Source organism: Callithrix jacchus, chromosome 9 (assembly GCF_049354715.1).
Source record: "Callithrix jacchus isolate 240 chromosome 9, calJac240_pri, whole genome shotgun sequence".
NCBI lineage: Eukaryota > Metazoa > Chordata > Mammalia > Primates > Cebidae > Callithrix > Callithrix jacchus.
In genome coordinates this window covers 98,265,088-98,282,886 of record NC_133510.1, presented here as the reverse complement: position 1 = coordinate 98,282,886, position 17,799 = coordinate 98,265,088, and the positions used below count along the sequence as shown (strand labels likewise).

Here is a 17,799-nt window from a genome sequence, read left to right as displayed (position 1 = left end):
TAGTTGTAATTGTTGGGCAAATTGCTGGGTCCTGTGCCCCTTGTAGTTCTAATTCAGTGGATCTTGAGCGTAGTCTGAGAATTTGTAACATTTCCTCTTTCTCCCCATCTCTTGTGAACGGAGCAGTGATAACCAGAGAGCAGTCTACATGTTCACAATTGCACCTGCACTGTTGATAGTAGTCACCATCATTATCCCCTAGTCCTCATAGATTTGTTACTTGTTTTTTATTATTGTTTTAAACACCAAGGTCCGAGGAAACAGCAACTCTTCTGGTATCCCTATGCAGCCCTTCATGGTAAACCAGCCCACTTTCTGTAAGGCTTCTTAGTTTATTCTAGGAGTAGAGACCTGATCTTCTATGGGAGGGATATGTAAAGGCATAGGATGGGAGCAACTGGGAAACTTACTTCTCACCCACCTTCTGATTAAAAATTCAAAAAATCAATTTGAGTTTATGGCAACTGAGACAGGGTAAAGGAAGGAAAAGTTGGCTGATCTGGGTCTTTTCATTCCTCTAAATCTCTTAGCTATACCTTGTTTGCATTATGAAGATAAGATGTTGATTTGTTTTGCTAGCACTCCTTATTATTGAAGGTGACTAATACCTGCTTTCTATTGAATGCAGTTCAGGAGCATCCCAGGAGGAACAAAATGATCTTGGTCTTGGTGACCTTCCCTCTGATGAGGAGGAAATCATCAACAGTTCTGATGAAGATGACGTCAGCTCTGAGTCAAGTAAAGGAGAGCCTGACCCACTGGAAGATAAACAGGTATATTTTGGTATTTGATTTCTTCCATTTTGTGTGTGTTGACCGCTCCCTAGCTTGGGAATGATATTTGTCCTCATGATAGGTACAAATACCCTTGTGAGTTTTCTTGAAACTTATAAAAAAACACTTTCCAAATTTAAATTTAATTCCTGCTGTAATGTGGCACCTAAAATATTCTTATGTTTCCAAGTATATATCACCTAGAGATTACTTAGTGATTTTTGAGAAATTTTATTGTTTTTAGACAGAGTCTCACTCTGTTACCCAGGGTGGAGTACAATGACGTGATCTCAACTCACTGCAGTCTTCACCTCCTGGGTTCAAGCCATCCTCCTGCCTCAGTATCCTGAGTAGCTTGCATTACAGACTCCTGCCACCACACCCAGCTAATTTTTGTATTTTTAGTAGAGACAGGGTTTCACTATGTTGGCCAGGCTGCTCTCAAACTCCTGACCTCAAGTGATCCACCTGCCTCAGCCTCCCAAAGTGCTGGGATTACAGGTGTGAGACATAGGGCCCAGCAAAGAAATTATTTTTCCTGATGTCCACTGATTTTCTTTTTGATAACAAAACCCCTCTTGGGATTGTTCCCTGTACTGCTAAAATAAAGGAATTGTGTGTATTTTAGACTCAAATCATTTTGGGAAAGAATAAAGATGGCTGTTCATAGTACATCATCATTTGCTTTGAAATAATCCAGTGTGTGTATGTGTTTGGGGGGAGCACAGCATACATAAAGATTGGCCATGTGTTCATAGTTGTTTAAGATGTGTGATGAGGGGGTTCATTATAATGTCACTTTAGTTTGCATGAATATATTTTATCTATTTCATTTGAAACCAAGTTTTAAAAGATGTTATTAAAGGGAAAAAGTTAGCTGGGTGCAGTGGCTCACTGTGAAAAATTTGAGGAAGAGCATTGAAATTGTCTTCTTAAGGGCCATAATTAAATCAGTCTGGACTCTCTTTGGAAAGCGGCTCCAAGTGTTTTCTTTTCCTAGCAGATACTCTTTTTGATTGTTTTGGTCTAGTTGTTTCTTTTGCGTGAACCTTTTCCAATTTCTTTCCATACTTCTTGGAGCACTGACCGAAATTGGTTTCCAAATTCTATCAGGGATCTCACTGATACATCGTATAAAGGAAGGATTAATCTTTAACCTGGCGGTGTTATGTCTCTTTCCAACACTTCCTGTGATAACACTGCCTGGTTGACTCATTCATTCTGTGGTCAGTGGAGACTCCCACAGTTCCTTCCTCTGCGTTTGTGCCTGCCTTTCCATTCCTTTCCTGTATTTATATTATTGTTTTATGTTATTAGTTGTGCTACATTGCAGTAGCCCTGTTAAATATTTATCTTTTTTAAAAAATATAGGACTATTTCTTTAATCATGGACATTGTTTTTAGTGAAACAGAGTACATTTTTTTCATCATCTCAAGCATTTACCGAGCCTGTATGTAATTGTGTTACAGACATTCCCATTATACTCTTAGTTGTTTTTAAATGTACAATAAATTATTGACTATAATAATAACTCTGTTGTGCTATCAAATACTAGATATTATTCTATCTGTGTTTTTGTACCCATTAAATATTCCCAGTACCTTCCACCCCCAATCATGGACATTTAACATTTTTTACCTGATGCCACTAGTACTAATAATTTCCCTCTAGAATTATCCGCCACACTAATGAACTTTCTCTGTCTCTTCATCTGAGACAGCAATAACATTAATAGACTAACTTTCTCTTAATTAATTTGTTTTCGTAGTGGTAAGAACACAGTCTTTGGAGTCAGATTGCCTGGATTCCCACCACTTACCAGCTCTGTGATCTTGAACAGCATACTTAATTTTACTTGGTCTTAGTTTACCCATCTGTAAAAAGAGGAGAAAAAAAGTAGACACTTGACCTTGTTTTCTAAGATTGTTATGATGATTAAATGATTATACACTGTTTAGAACAGGGCTTGGCACAAAAAGTGAATGCTTAATAGATTTTTAGCTATTACTGACTTTTTAAATTTGTATTTTATTTATTTATTCATTTTTGAGACTGAGTTCCCGTCTTATCTCCCAGGCTGGAGGGCAATGGCACGATCTTGACTCACCACAACCTCTACTTCCCAGGTTCAAGTGAATCTCCTGCCTTAGCCTCCCTAGTAGCTGGGATTACAGGCATGTGCCACCAGGCCCGGCTTATTTTGTATTTTTAGTAGATACAAGGTTTCTCCATGTTGGTCAGGGCTGGTCTTGAACTCCTGACCTCAGGTGATCTGCCTACCTCAGCCTCCCAAAGTGCTGGAATTACAGTCATGAGCCACCGCGCCCTGCTGCCATTATTGATTTTTATGAAAATAAACAAATAAAATCTTAAACATCTCAAATTAAGCTTTTTGTATTTTTACCAAGAAATATATTGTTTCTGGTTTGGCTTTTCTTATGTTTTATGAGTAATCATGAAACTTGTTTACATGTAAGGTAGTATTTTGTTTTAATGGGGACATTTGAAATTTGGCATCCTGAGACCTGTGTTTTAGTCTTAGCTTTTTCACTTGCTAGCTGTATGACCTTGGTTGAGTAGTTTTTTAAAGTCAGTTTGTTTACACCAGTATCACTTCACAATTGATTTCAGGTGACTTTTAAAAACGTGTAATACAAAAAATCAAAATGTTTATTTAAAGAAACCAGGGTGTCAACAAATAGTGCTGGGGTTACTGGATATCCACCTGCAAGAGGATGACATTGAACTCCTTCCTTTCAACATACACAAAAACTAGCTGAAAATAGATTATAGATCTAAATGTAAGAACTCAGGCTGGGTGCAGTGGTTGGGCTGAACATGATCACTTGAGGTCAGGAGTTCAAGACAAGCCTGGCCAACATGGTGAAACCCTGTCTCTACTAAAAATACAAAAATTAGCCGGGTATGGTGGTACATGCCTGTAATCCCACTCAGGAGGCTTAGGCAGGAGAACCACTTGAACCTGGGATGCAGAGGTTTCAGTGGGCCAAGATTGCACCACTGTATTCCAGCCTGGGCAACAGAGCGAGACTCCATCTTAAAAAAAAAAAAAAAAAGAACTCAAATAGTAAAAAGATAAATAACCCAGGCATAAGGATCTGAATAGACTGAAGAAGATATATAGGGGCCAATAAGCTTGTAAAAAGGTGTTCAACATAAGCCATTAGGGAAATGCAAAGCCAAACTTCAGTGAGGTACCACTGCACAGCCACTAGGATGGCCATAATCAATAAGATGTATAGTAACGAGTGCTGGTCAGGATGTGGAAAAATGGGATCCTTATAGGATGTAAAATGGTGCAGCCACTTTGGAAAACAGTCTAGCAACCCTCAAAAAATTAAATATAGTGTTACCATATGACCTAGCAATGCTACTCTTAGGTATGTACCCAAGAGATGTGAAAACATATGTCCACACAAAAACTTGTAGAGAAATGTTCATAGCAGCATTATTCATAATAGTCAAAAAAGTAGAAAGAGCCAGGTGTGGTGGCTCATGCCTATAATCCCAGAACCTTGGGAGGCCAAGGTGGGTGGATCATTTGAGGTCAGGAATTCCAGACCAACCTGGCCAACATTGTGAAACCCTGTCTCTACTAAAAGTAAAAAAATTAGCCAGGTGTGGTGGTGCACATCTGTAGTAATTCCAGCTACTCGGGAGGCTGAAGCAGGAGAATTGCTTGAACTCAGGAGGCAGAGGGTGCAGCAAGCCAAGATCATGCCACTGTACTCCAGCGTGGCCGACAGAGTGAGACTGTGACTCAAAAAAAAAGTGGAAAGAACCCCAATATAATCAGATGATGAGTGGATAAATTAAGTGATATATTCCTACAGTGGAATACTATTCGGCCATAAAAAAGAAACGAGGAGTGATTAATAATGGGTATGGAGGTTTTGTTTTTGTTTTTAAATTGTTTTATTTGTTTATTTATTTATTTATTTTTGAGACGGAGTCTCACTCTCTCACCCAGGCTGGAGTGCAGTGGTAAAATCAAGGCTCACTGCAGCCTCAACCTCCTTGGCTCAGGTGATCTCCCACTTCTGCCTCCATAGTAGCTGGGATTACAGGTATACACAACCATGCCTGGCTAATTTTTTTTTTTTAAGACGTGGTCTTGCCATGTTTCCAAGGCTGACATTCAACTCCTGGCTTTAAGCAATCCTCCTGCCTTGGCCTCCCGAAGTGTTGGGATTATAGACATGGGTCACTGCACCTGGCCTGAATTGTATACTTTAAAAGGGTAAAAACATATTTTGTGGTATATGAATTACAGCTCAACCAATCAGTTATAAATCTTGCTGAAGGAAAAATAATAGGACTAATGGAAGATTTGTACAGAGTAATGTATATCATATAGTCCTATTCATTACCCGAGGATGGGTCACAAATTTGGCTTTCTAGGAACTCAGGAAAAGTCAGTGATATCAGGCTGAGTGTGGTGGCTCACGTCTATAATCCCAGCACTTTGGGAGGCCAAGGTGGGAGGATAGCTTGAGACCAGCCTGGCTAACATAGTGAGACCTTATCTCTACAAAAAATAAACAATTTTAGCCAGGCGCAGTGGCTCATACCTGTAATCCCAGCACTTTGGGAGGCCGAGGCAGGTGGATCACCTAAGGTCAAGAGTTTGACACCAGCCTGGCCAATACAGTGAAACCCTGTCTCTACTAAAAACACAAAAAATTAGCAGGAGAATCAAGCGATTCTCCTGCCTCAGCCTCCTAAGGAGTGGAGAATATAGGAGGCACCTGTATTGTCAGCTACTTTGGAGGCTGAGGCAGAAGAATCGCTTGAACCCAGGAGGCAGAGGTTGCAGTAAGCCGAGATCACGCCATTGCACTCTAGCCTGGGCAACAAGAGTGAAACTCTGTCTCAAAAATAAAATTAAAATTAAATAACAAGATTAGCCAGGCATGGTGGAGCAAGCCTTTAGTCCCAGGTACTTGGAAGGCTGAGGTGAGAGGATCGTTTGGCCCCAGGAAGTTGAGCTTACAGTGAACCATGTTCATGCCACTGCGCTCCAGCCTGAGCAACAGAGCAAGACCCTATCTTTAAAAAGGAAAAGAAAAGAAAGAAAAAGCTGGGTGCGGTAGCTCATGCCTATAATCCCAGCACTTTGGGAGGCCGAGGCAGGTGGATCACCTGAGGTCGGGAGTTTGAGACCAGCCTGACCAAGATGAAGAAACGCCATCTCTACTAAAAATACAAAATTAACCGGGCATGCCTGTAATCCCGCCTACTTGGAAGGCTGAGGCAGGAGAATCATTTGAACCCGGGAGGTGGAGGTTGTGGTGAGCCGAGATCCACTCCAGCCTGGATGACAAGAGCAAAACTCTGTCTCAAAAAAAAAAGAAAGAAAGAAAAAGAAGAAACAAAACAGGTATGGTGGCTCACACCTGTAATCTCAGGACTTTGGGAGGCAGAGGTAAACAGATCTCTTGAGCCCAGGAGTTGGAGACTAACCTGGGCAACATGGCAAAACCCCATGTCTACAAAAAAACACACAGAAAAAATTAGCCAGGTGTGGTGGTTCTTGCCTGTACTCCCAGCTACTCAGGAGGCTAAGGTGGAAGGATTGCTTGAACCTAGGAGGTGGAGGCTGTAGTGAGTGGAGATCACACTTCTGCACTCCAGCCTGGGCAACAGGGAGACCTCATCTCAGGAAAAAAAAATTGGTATAGATCTGACATGGGTATTGTTTTTCTTCATTTTCCATGAGGAAAAGGAGTTTTATACAAGTTAAGTAACTTGCCTTGGAATCCCCCAAGTTGGGGTTTTTAATTCAATCTGTGTCTACTAACAACTTGGTACAACCACGGAAGCTGAATGATGTCAGTGGAACATGTTGGGGTGAAGTAACTAGCCATGCTAATCTCTCCTGTCCCCTTTTCTAATTTTTTTCTTTTATATTTTTGATCTTTCCTTTCAGGGCTTAAATGTTTTTTAAAAAAGTAAGATGAGGTTGGGCGCAGTGGCTCACGCCTGTAATCCTAGCACTTTGGGAGGCCGAGGTGGGTAGATACCTGAGGTCAGGAGTTCAAGATCAGCCTGACCATCATGGTGAAACCCCATCTTTAAAAAAAAGAGTAAGATATATTTATTCTGCTTCTTTGTGGTTAGAATTTTCACCCTTTTCACCTTCCTTATATATTGACTTCCTTGTTTTTTAAAAAAATATTCTTTGTAAAATAGCTCATATGATATATACTCTCATAAAGAAAGGGTGAAAACCTAGGAGAGCATTGTTTAGATATTAATCAGGCTGGGCGTGGTGGCTCATGCCTGTAATCCCAGCACTTTGGGAGGCCGAGGCAGGCAGATCACCTGAGGTCGGGAGTTCGAGACCAGCCTGACCAACATGGAGAAACACCATCTCTACTAAAAAAAAATACAAAATTAGCCAAGCGTGGTGGCGCTTGCCTTTAATCCCAGCTACTTGGGAGGCTGGGGCAGGAGAAGTGCTTGAACCTGGGCGGTGGAGGTTACGGTGAGCCGAGATCGTGACACTGCACTCCAGCCTGGGCAACAAGAGGGAAACTCCATATTGGAAAACAAAAAAACCAAAAAACTTTAGATATTAATCATGGTGTCACCTTATTTTTGAAATAACTTAATGATAAAGAGATGTTTCTCAGGCAAGTCTGGATGTTAACATTTTTTGTTTTCTATTAGAACTCTAGAGTAGGATAGAAGAGGCCTTTTAATAATTCTATCAAAAAACAATGGATAGGCAAGGCACAGTGGCTCCTACCTGTAATCCCAGCACCTTGGGAGGCTGAGATGGGTGGATCATTTGAGGTCAGGTGTTCGAGACCAGCCTGGCCAACATGGTGAAACCTCATCTCTATTAAAAATACAATAATTAGCCAGGTGCAGTGACATATGCCTGTAGTCCCAGCTACTCGGGAGACTGAGGCAGGAGAATTGCTTGAACATGGAGGCGGAGGTTGCAGTGAGTCAAGTTCCCGCCACTGCACTCCAGCCTGGGCGGTTGATCAAGACTGTCTCAAAAAAAAAAAAAGTAATGGATAAATTTCACTGAATGTCACTTGCAGTGAACAAATATGAAATGATGAGAGCACAATTAAGAATTTACAAAGCTGGGCTAGTATTAAGAGATAGAAACATAAAACTAGGCTGGGCGCGGTGGCTCACGCCTATAATCCTAGCACTTTGGGAGGCCGAGGTGGGTGGATCACCTGAGGTCAGGAGTTCAAGACCAGCCTGGCCATCATGGTGAAACCCCATCTTAAAAAAAAAAAAAAAGAAACATAAAACTAGATTTCAGATCAAAGATTCTGTTTTGGAATTTGTTTGACTTATTTTATGACCTTGACAAAGTAATTTCATTTGTTTATGGCTCATCTTTCAACTTCCACAGCAGTGTACTTTTGGGAGATGCTGTTACTTAACACAGAACTGCTTTGAAATGCAATATAATTTAAGTGAGGATTTTCGTTAGGTGAAAATTTGAGATGCCATGGGGTGTGTGTTTTTCTATCATTGTTTGACTTGGGTCAGAATCAGTCATTGTTCTTACAAGTTGGAGATAATATAGAGCTTTATATATATATTTTAAATTTATATTTGACTTTCTGTCTACTTTGAAATGATGGTGATTCATTGAATTACTTCTAATAATTTTTATACCTCTTTATTTAGTTCTGTAGCTATCCTGGTTTAGAAGGTAATATGGATAATGGAATATACAGACTCCTAGAACCTTAGAATTGGTAAAGACCTTAATCATCTAGTCCAACCTTCTACTCTTATGTGATGAAAGCTTTTAGTTCACTTCAGTTTGCATTTTCATGTTATGCAGCACATCTTCAAAAGCAATGTGCTGTGTCATAGATTCTGAGAAGATGGCAGCCACCCTTGTACACATTTGCTTATTCATGAATATTAATTGCACAGTGGACCAAGCAGCATGCTATGTGCGGAAGGGTACAGGGTGAATTAGATCAGAGACTAGAGGGAATTCAGACATTTCAGCAAGTAAACACAGTGTCCTGGGTTAAGTCCTATAAACATTACATGAACAAGAAAGTTATCTCGTCCTTTGATAGTGGGAGGGAAAGAATATCAAGGCAGCCTTCATTAAAAAAAAGTTGTGGAGTATTGTCTTAAAGGATGATTGGAATATGAGAGGCAGAACTCTTCAGGGAGGAGAAGTGATGGCGAAAGAAATCAAGGCAGAGGGAAAGGTATATGCACAAAGGGACACACAGAAGGACAGGCACGACTGGCATTGCAGCGTGGTGGGGTAGAGAGTACACAATGTGGAGGAGGAGAGAGGGGGCTGGTGAAGGTGAGTGGACACATTGTGAAATGCCTAATACACTTGGCAAAGGAAACTTGGATCTTCTTTACCCATCTGTGATAGGGAGCTGCTAACATTTAGCCTGAGAACGAACCTGATTATATTTGCATTTTAGAAATATTCTAATGGCAGTGTACAAAAGGGTTTGCAGTGAGGTAAACACAGACCCAAGGAGACCTCTTAGTTGCTGTAGTAGTGAAGGCAAGATGTGAGGAGGCAACATCAAAGGAGAGGAAAGGATCGTTTAAGCTTTTAAGAAATCTTCAGGACACGTTGACAGGACTTGACTCAGTTGTAATAATGAAAGGTGACTGTAGGGACGAAAAAGAAGAGTCCAGGTTTCTAGTATTGATGGGTTGATATCTGCAGTAGCTAGTATGGGAGTAGTTGATGGACTGATGGACTGTATTTAAACAGTGATTTGGAGTCATCAAATGCATTATTCTTTATGAAGCCTTTTCTGATTGACATACCTCTGCCTGATTATGGTCTTTCCTTCAAGGTGGCACCACTTTTCGTAGTTGTGCTTATATATAGTTATTTGTATGTTTGGTTTGTTTCCCTTGTTCACTTCTTGAAGGCTGGGCTCCCTCTTCCCTCCCTCCCTCCCTCCCTTCTTTCCTTCATTCCTTCTTTTTAGGTACGAGTTTCACACTTACCAAGGCTGGAAAGTACAGTGGCATGATCTTGACTCACTGCAACCTCTGCCTCTCGGGTTTAAGTGATTCTCGTGACTTAGCCTCCCAAGTACCTGGGATTACATGCGTGCACCACCACACCCAGCTAATTTTTGTGTTTTCAGTAGAGATAGGGTTTCACCATGTTGGCCAGGCTGGTCTTGAACTCCTGGTCTCAAGTGATCCCCCTGTCTCAGCCTCCCAAAGTGCTGGGATTACAGGTGTGAGCCACCACACCGGGCCAAGGGGGGCTATTCTTATTTATCATAGTTCCCTGCAGTCTTAAACTGCTGGGCTCATGTGATCCTCCCACCTCAGCCTCTCAAGTGATTAAGGAACTACAGGCACGTGCCACCATGCCTGGCTGTTTTTGGTGGTGGTTGTTGTATTTTTGAGGTCTCACTATGTAGCCCATGCTGGCCTTGAATTCCTGGCGTCAAGTGATCCTCCTGCCTCCCAAAATGCTAGGTGGGGTTACAGGTGTGAGCCATGGTGCCCTGTGTAATTCCGTCTTCTAACACCTACTTTTACTGCTCCATTTGAGACCTACACAAACAGAATTTCTAAGACAGTACCTGGGAATCTGAAATTTAAAATCTGCCTGGTGATTCTAATGATCACTACTGTTTTCAAATTTATATGTAGAGCAATGAATGGGCTGACAGTAGAACTGTTTTACTAATTTGCTATCAAATTATGAAAAGGCAGTTACTGACTTCAGATTTTAAAATGAAAGAGTCTGACTTCTTTCTCTTGAAAATGATCTCAGAATAACAAGGAGAATATAAATTCTGTGCTCAGTGACATTAGCAGACAGCAGAAAACCCTGTCAACTTAATGGTAAAAAAATGAGGTGAACTTAATATAAGTAGGGAGTTTATTTGGTCCAAATTTGAGGACTGCAAGCCTGGAGCATAGATTCAACACTCCTCTTAGCAGCAGTTACAGATGGGGGTTTTGTTTTGTTTTGTGTTTTGTTTTGTTTTGTTTTGTTTTTGAGACAAGAGTCTCACTCTGTTGCCCAGGCTGGAGTGTAATGATGCAATCTCAGCTCACTGCAACCTCTGCCTCCTGGATTCTAGTGATTTCTCCTGCCTTAGCCTCCCCAGTAACTGGTATACAGGCACTTGCCACCATGCCCAGCCAATTTTTGTATTTTTAGTGGAGACTGGGTTTTACCATGTTGGCCAGGCTGGTCTCAAAATTCCTGAACTTAAGTGATCAATCTGCCTTGTCCTTCCAAAGTACTGGGATTACAGCTGTGAGACACCTGGCCCAGCCACAAGTGGGTTTTTTTTGTTTTTGTTTTTGAGGTGGAGTTTCACTCTGTCACCCAGGTTGAAGTGCGGTGGTACAATCTTGGCTCACTGCAACCTCCGTCTCCTGGGTTCGGGCACTTCTCCTGTGTCAGCCTCCTGAGTAGCTAGGATTACAGGTGTGGGCCACATGCCTAGCTAATTTTTGTGTTTTGGGTAGAGACGGGGTTTCACCTTGTTGATCAGGCTGGTCTTGAACCCCTGACCTCAAGTTATGCTCCAGTCTTGGCCAAAAGTGCTGAGATTACAGGCGTGAGCCACCATGCCTGGCCACAAGTGGGTTTTTTTGTATTTTTGCTTTTGTTTTTGTTTTTTTTTGAGACAGAGTTTCATTCTTGTCACCCAGGCTGGAGTGCAATGGTGCAGTCTCGGCTTACTGCAGCCTCCGCCTCCCAGGTTCAAGCAATTCTTCTGCTTCAGCCTCCTGAAGTAGCTGGGATTACAGGAACTCACCACCATGGTCAGCTAATTTTATATTTTTAGTAGAGATGGGATTTCACCGTTGGCCAGGCTGGTCTTGAACTCTTGACCTCAGGTGATCCACCTGCTTCAGCCTCACAAAGTGCTGGGATTACAGGCGTGAGCCACCTTGTCCGGTCCACAAGTGGGGTTTTGTGTTTGCTTTTGAGAGGAGTCTCGCTCTTGTTGCCCAGGCTGGAGTGTAATGGTGGGATCTCGGCTTATTGCAACCTCTGCCTCCTGGGTTCAAGTGATTCTCCTGCCTCAGCCTCCCAAGTAGCTGGGATTACAGGCATGCGTGACCACGCCCAGCTAATTTTGTATTTTTAGTAGAGATGGGGTTTCTCCATGTTGGTCAGGCTTGTCTCAAACTTCCTACCTCAGGTGATCCACCTGCCTCCGCCTCCCAAAGTGCTGGGATTACAGGCGTGAGCCACAGCACCTGCCCTCAAGTGGGTTTTTTAAAGGAAAAGAAGAGACAATTCCTAAGCTATTTATTAATAATTTATGTTAAAATAGCATAGGCTGTTTGATTGGCTTTACATTGTTCTTTGTATCACAAATTCCAGGAATGTGGAGACTATTCGTGGAGGCAGCCGGTCAAGAATAAAAATGCCTCTAAACAGTTGCATCTGGGCATAGGGGTTAGGGCATTGCTGAAATCTCATACTCGTGTTTCTCTGGCCCTGATAAGTTTTGCCTACGTCACATAACTGAGATTGCTCTAAGTTATTTTTCATTTCTCACACTGATCACAGTAGATGAGTAAGGGCTACCATGCCCACCAACAATATATAAAGGTTCCAGTTGCTCCACATCCTCACCAACACTTGGTATTTTCTGATTCTTTTTCTATGTGACATTTGGATAGCACTGGTTGTTTTTATTATAGCCATTGTGTGGGTGTGAAGTATATCAATGTGGTTTTAATTTTCATTTCCCTAATAACTAATTAGGTTGAACAACTTTTTATGTACTTATTGGCCATTATATCTTCTTTGGTGAAATGTTTTTCACATATTCACATCTTTTCTCTTAAAAATTTTTTTTAATTAACAGAAATGAGATCTTGCTTTGTTGCCCAGGCTGGTCTTGAACTTCTCTGCTGAAATAAATGATCCTCCCACCTCAGCCTCCCAAAGTGCTAGGGTTACAAGTGTGAGCCACTGCACTCTGCCCTTTTGTTTGAGTTGTATTGAGTTATCAGAGTTTTATGGGGTTTTTTAAGAGACAGGTTCTCTCTCTGTCATCCAAACTCGAGTGCAATGTTGCAATCATAGCTCACTACAGCCTCAAACTCCTGGGATCGAGTGATCCTCTCACTTCCACCTCCCAGGTATCCGGGACTACAGGTATGTGTCATCATGCCTGGGTAATTGTTTTTTATTTTCTTTATTTTGTAAAGACGGTCTCACTATGCTGCTGAAGCTGGAGTGCAGTGGCGTGATCATGGTTTATCACAGCCTCAACCTCCTGGGTTCAGTGATCCTCTTACCTCAGCCTCCTGAGTAACTGGGACTACAGGTGTGCACCACCATGCCCAGATAATTTTTGTATTGTTTGTAGAAATGGGGTTTTGCCCTATTGTTCAGGTCTCAAACTCCTGTGTTCAAGTGATCTGCCCGCCTTGGCCTCCCAAAATACTGAGATTACCGGCATGAGCCACCACTCCCAGCCTTATCACAGTTCTTAATGTATTCTGGCTACTAGCTCTTTCTCAGAATAATGATTTGCAAATATTTTCTCCAGTCTATGGCTTTTCTTTTTATCTTCTTAATGATGTCTTTTGAAGCATAAACAATTTATGACATTTCATTTATCAGTTTTTTTCTTTTATCAATTATGCTTTTGGTGTTATATCTATTAACTCTGCCTAATTCAAGGTCATGAGGATTTTTAAAAAATGGTTTATTCTAGAAGTTTTAGAGTTTTTGCATTTTTAGTTATTTTTTATATGGAGTAGCTTCTTCTCCACAATCCTGTGTAATGCAGGTCCTGGTAGAGCAAGGTCCTGAGAAGGAGAGAAAAAACTAGGTACAGAGTAGAGACCTAACAATAGGAGAGTGATAAAAAGAGGAGAGGAAACAAGAGTAGATGCCAAAAATACATTAACACCTACTTGAAATGTTTGTGTAGAGCTGGTACACATTTTAGCAGACACTAGTAATCACACACTTCCATACGTATAGTGTGCCTGCGTTTCTTTAAAGGTACTGATGAGCTCCCCTCTTGTCCTTTAAGGAACGTTGCATTATTTGGAAATGAAGGAGTCAGAGCTTCAGTTCCCTAAATGGTTTCAGTTTCTGTTTTTCTCATTTTTAGTGCATTTTGTAATTTTAATTTTGTTTATTATTAGTTTCTTTTTTTTTTACTAGCGACACGGTCTCGCTATGTTGCCCAAACTGGTCTCAAATTCTGGGCTCAAGCAGGCCTCTCACCTTGGCCTCTCAAAGTGCTGGGATTACAGACATGAGCCACCATGCCAAGCTCATCCCTAATTTAAAATTTATACATTGTATTTTATAGCCATTAAACTTTCTATCTGCAGATTATATGGAGAATCCCATTGTGATAGAAAAATTTGGACTTGTTAAAGTCCTGCCTCGGCCTCCCAAAGTGCTGGGATTATAGGCATGAGCCACCACGCCCGGCCAAAAGAAGACTACTTTTAGAGAGAAGTTGCTACCATCATTTTTTTCCTGCGGCATTTCATTAATGAATGACTACTGGATTGTCAGTCATTTTTTATTTATTTTATTTTATTTATTTTTATTTATTTATTTTTTTTGAGAGACAGTCTTGCTCTGTCGCCCAAGCTGAAGTGTGGTGGGGCAATCTCGGCTCACTGCATCCTCCACCTCCCATGTTCAAGTGATTCTCCTGCCTCAGCCTCCTGAGTGGCTGGGATTACAGGCATGCACCACTATGCCCAGCTAATTTTGTATCTTTATTAGAGACAGGGTTTCACCATATTGGCCAGGCTGGTCTCAAACTCCTGACCTCATGATCTGCCTGCCTCAGCCTCCCAAAGTGCTGGGATTACAGGCATGAACCACTGTGCCTGGCCTGTCATGGTCATTTTTAATGCTTATCATGTCATTGCCTTGTTCAGCTGCACCCTGGTCAGTACAAAATAACTGTGTCCTGGTGTTGCCAGTGCTACCGAGAATGCAAAGAAATTCAAGTCATGGCACAAAAAAAAAAAAAAAAAAGAATGCACAGAAACCCATTTCTAAAACCAGGTCTGATGTTCTTCAAAGAAACATCCAAGCATTTTCCTTTTCATGTCAGTAGTCACCATTTTCATCTTAGGTGTAATACCTAAATTTATACTTGCTTGTTCCTTACTCTTTTTGCTCTGTGGAACTGTCATGTTCTGATTTTGAACTAGAACACAAATGGAGAGAAGCTACTTCCCTGGAACTAAATCCAGCTCTCAATATTTTATTGAAAACAATAGCAACAAATTTACCTAAATATCAAGACTTTTTTTGAGTCATCTTTATTATTATTTTGTTAAACATGCACATATTTTTTGTTCCAGATATAGCATTTAATTTTTATACAAAGCAGTCCGTAATGAAAGAATTTCATGGTCAGGCGTGGTGGCTCATGCCTGTAGTCTCAGCACTTTGGGAGGCAAAGGTGGGTAGATCACGAGGTCAGGAGATTGAGACCATCCTGGCTAACACAGTGAAACCCCCTCTCTACTAAAAATATAAAAAATTTGCCAGATGTGGTGGCATGCACCTGTATTCCCAGCTACTTGGTAGGCTAAGGCAGGAAAATTGCTTAAACCCGGGAGGTAGAGATTGCAGTGAGCTGAGATCGTGCCACTGTACTCCAGCCTGGGCAACAGAGCAAGACTCTGTCTCAAAAATAAAAATAAAAATTTCATTTCAGCTCCTTAGAATAAAACTGCCTTGACTCTATGAGCACATATCTAAAAGGGATTTTAAGGAAATTTGGAGAGCCTGTGGCTGTAATGTTGTCTTGTATTTGGTATAGATTGAAGAGCCCTGTTCAGACTATACGTAAGTTGTGAGTTCAAATAGCTTTACTTCTGGTGAAGTTCTCGTCTGCATTCCTGTTGGATATTCACTAGTTCTTAAATTATTCGTATGCACCCAAAGGACTCTCTTCCACTATCTATCTGTAAGGAGCTATTTCCCCTGCAGCCTTTTTGGTTTGTGACTTCCGTTTTGAACCTTTGATGGTTGTGTTCTAAAGCTACTCAGGGCAGTTCATCAATCCAGCTAATGAAGGTGAAGATTACTGATTGCTCTTAGCTACTCCTGTGACATGGGTTATCACTCATCAATTTTCCACGTTTGCCATTTGAAGTGTAATATAGTATGAACTGTGTGCTAGTAGAAAACTTGTAAGTGTCAGAGTTAAAATTTGTGTCTGACTAGCTCATAGCTGATCTTCATTATTCTTTCATGAGTTCATGCTTTTTAAATGTACTCTTATCCACAGGATGAAGATAATGGAATGAAAAGTAAAGTTCATCATATTGCCAAGGAGATCATGAGCTCAGAGAAAGTGTAGGTATCTAGTTTACAATTCAGAGGACTGTTTTTCCCCCAACTGGCACATTTAAAACTGTTTTTCATTGCTGTTTTTTACAGGTTTGTGGATGTGTTAAAACTTCTGCATATTGTAAGTATCTACTGATATTTTCTTGAAGTCTGACAATTTCCTTTTGTGCTTTCCCTACCCCTGGAAGTTTTCAGCATTACTAACTTAATGATAGACATTTTCTAAAATGTATGTATTTCATGTATATGTAGATACGATGATTTCTGAAAGAGTCTTAGTAGCTATGTGTTCAGTCTTCAAACTTTGTGTCTTTATAACAGTGTTTAAGGTGATAATATATTTTCTTAGGTATTTGCTGAAGATACTTGCTGTTAGAGTTTTGCATTAGCAATACATGAAGAATATCATTATCATTGTTCAAAAGTGTTTTTCTCTAGTCTGAATAAGCTCCCAGAAACAGACTTGAAAATAGACTTTTTTTTTTTTTGAGTGACGGGGGTGGGGTCTTGCTGTGTTGCCCAGGCTGGAGTGCAGTGGCTATTCACAGGTGCAATCTGCTACTGATCAGCATGGGAGTTTTGACCTGTTCCTTTTCCAACCTGGGCCTATTTAACCCTCCTTAGGCAACCTGGTGGTCCCCTACTCCTAGGAGGTCACCATATTGATGCCGAACTTAGTACAGACACCGATTGGCATAGCGCACTACAGCCCAGAACTCTTGGGCTCATGCAATCCTCCAGCCTTAGCCTCCTGAGTAGCTGGGACTACAGACACGTGTCATCGTGCCCAGTAGAAATAGACATTTTTACAGCTAACTTTAAGTTCCATTTTCAGTTTTTTGAAATGGTCAATTTGTTTTGTTTTGTTTTTGAGGCAGGGTCTCATTCTGTTGCCCAGGCTGGAGTGCAGTAGCACAATTACAGCTTACTGTAGCCTTTCAACCTCCCAGGCTTAGAGAATCCTTCCACCTCAACCTCCTGAGTAGCTGGGAGTACAGGCACTCACCACCATGCCTAGCTAATTTTTTATTTTTTCTAGAGTTGGGGTTTCGACGTGTTACCTAGGCTGATCTCAAATTCATGGGCTCAAGCGATCAGCCCACCTTAGCCTCCCAAAGTGCTGGGATTACAAGCCTGAGCCACTGCAGCCAGCCTGTAATTGTCAACTTGAACAGACTTGTTAGGAAAAACTTATGACATGTGTCTGAGTGCCTATTCATTTTTCTCATGCACTTCTTTGTACTTGCAAGTTTTAACAAGTTTTATTATGCATTGACAGTTAAAGAAGTGCTTTTAGTGTTACTTTAGTTCAATTATATTTAGGCAAGATATTAAGACTTAAGCAAAGAAAGGGGTCAAACAAAAGGAAAAGGTAGATCAAACAATGAAAAAGGGAGCTCTGGTGACAATTTACTTATGTGGCATAATTATTAACATCATAAATTAGGCTTAATTGTGGAGAAATGAAAGGTTCACTGAATATGCATCCATTTATGTCTTGGCAAACAGTATCATTGTCAGCTTTTCTTTGAATGGATACATATGAACATGAAAAGTGAGTTACACTTATGGATGATTCATATTCACTAAATGATTACCTGTGCTCTGTACTTGGTCCAACAGAAACCGAGGGGCCTGGCCTGGCATGGTGGCTCACAACTGTAATCCCAGCACTTTGGGAGGCCAAA

General features: G+C 41.1%; 1 protein-coding gene across 1 annotated transcript in view; it reads left to right on the top strand.

Annotated features, from left to right (window-relative positions):
• FGD6 (FYVE, RhoGEF and PH domain containing 6) overlaps positions 1 to 17,799 on the top strand; it is a 150,696-nt gene that overhangs the window by 48,751 nt on the left and 84,146 nt on the right. Inside the window, exons 3-5 of the mRNA XM_002752868.6 lie at positions 629 to 773; positions 16,050 to 16,117; positions 16,202 to 16,232. Of these exons, the coding sequence (XP_002752914.4) occupies positions 629 to 773; positions 16,050 to 16,117; positions 16,202 to 16,232 (244 nt within the window). The remainder of the gene's footprint in view (positions 1 to 628; positions 774 to 16,049; positions 16,118 to 16,201; positions 16,233 to 17,799) is intronic.